This window comes from Gavialis gangeticus, unplaced genomic scaffold (assembly GCF_001723915.1).
Source record: "Gavialis gangeticus isolate Ggan-Ray unplaced genomic scaffold, GavGan_comp1, whole genome shotgun sequence".
Taxonomy (NCBI): Eukaryota; Metazoa; Chordata; order Crocodylia; family Gavialidae; genus Gavialis; species Gavialis gangeticus.
This window is the reverse complement of record NW_017729031.1, coordinates 20,937,608-20,939,056: the sequence shown is the minus strand read 5'-3', so window position 1 is coordinate 20,939,056 and position 1,449 is coordinate 20,937,608. Positions and strand designations below refer to the sequence as shown.

At 64.5% G+C, this 1,449-nt stretch overlaps 1 protein-coding gene across 1 annotated transcript in view; it reads right to left on the bottom strand.

The window, feature by feature from the left end:
• MCM6 (minichromosome maintenance complex component 6) overlaps positions 1-1,125 on the bottom strand; it is a 34,057-nt gene extending 32,932 nt beyond the window's left edge. Inside the window, exon 1 of the mRNA XM_019522478.1 lies at positions 986-1,125. Within this exon, the coding sequence (XP_019378023.1) occupies positions 986-1,086 (101 nt within the window). The 5' untranslated portion in view covers positions 1,087-1,125. The remainder of the gene's footprint in view (positions 1-985) is intronic.
• Between the last annotated feature and the right edge of the window lie 324 nt (positions 1,126-1,449).

Genomic DNA, 1,449 nt, shown 5'->3' with positions numbered 1-1,449 from the left:
TTTAAGGATTCTGTGAAAAATATCACGACCTGGCCTCTTGGAGGACACGTTTTGCTAATTTCCCATGGCTGTAATACAAAAAAAGCAACACGATAAAGCTTCAGCGAGAGAGAGGTGACAAGACTCTTAACCCCGACTCTTATTAACCAGTGGCTGAACTAGGATCTCCTGACAACGGCTTGGAAGGAAAGCTCCCTCAGACAAGGCTGGCGGACTTGGGCAGGTGCCTTTGTAGAGACACTGGGCCAGGTAGAATGGCATGTCACGGGGCACAGAGCCGAAATGCAGCCCACATTCAGGCTGCAATGATGCAGTGTGTTGGGTCTGTGTTGCACCAGGGCTGACAGCAGCTCAGATTAGGAACTGTAGTTTGAATGGGGATGGTCCTGCTGCATGCAAAGGGTTCATCATAAAGCAGCTGGACTGGAAAGCACCTCCAGAGCTCAGCTAGTCTAGAGGGTCTCAACCTTTTTTGTACTAGAACCCACTTGTAAACATCAATGGCCAGTCCTGACCCCAATGCCCCTCAGCCCCAGCCCCCCATGTGCAGTGCAGGGAGTAGAGAGAGCGATCTGCAGGTCGGGAGTGATGGGCACCAGCAGGGTGGGGGGCTGCGCATGAGGAGCGAGGGGCACGGGGGATGGGCGACTGTGGGTTGGGTGTGCAGGGCACTGGCAGCGCCCGGGGGCTGCGGGTCGGGAGTGAGGGGCAGCCCCACGGCTGGGGGCGGGGTGGCTTGGGGACCTGTAAACAGGGCAACCCCGGCATCAGCCCCGTCCAGCCCGCCACCTCTGCTCTACCATGAGAGCCATCAGCCCTGCCACAGCCCAGCCCTAACCGCCACCCGCCGCAGGGAAGCGCCCGGCCTGTGAGCGGCTGTCACCGTGGCGGGGAGAAGCGACCCCTCCCCCCGCCCCGGGGGGTGAGTCCTTCCTGCCCCAAACCTGCCGGGTTGCGGCCCCCGCCCCAGCGGCCCCGCGCTCACTCCTCCAGGAAGTCCTGGAACAGCTTCTGGCACTTCTCGGCCACCTCATCGCGCAGCTGCTGGTGTGCGGCCCCTGCGGCCTCCGCTGCCGCCAGGTCCATGTCTGTGCTCGGCCGCGCTCCGCGCCCACGTGGCGGGAGAGCGCCGGGACCAGCCAATCGGCTGCGCCACCGCCTCGCCCCGCCCCCCCTGGCGGAGGTTTTCGCGCCAAATCTTCAAGGGCGGCACCGGCTGCGCATGCGCGGGGCGGGGCGTTCTGTCCCTACTCCCGCGCGCTGCTCAGTCCCAGCGGGTGCATGATGTCACTCGCCTCCCTCAGGCTCCCTGGCACCCACCAAGTCTTCAGGCCCCGAGGTGCAGAGGAGCGCCGCTGCCCGCCCCGGGGGCGCGCCCGACTCGTCCGCCTGCCCCTGGGCGTCCCACGCGGGCACGGAGAAGAGCCCTGAACGAACGAGGCACCCCGT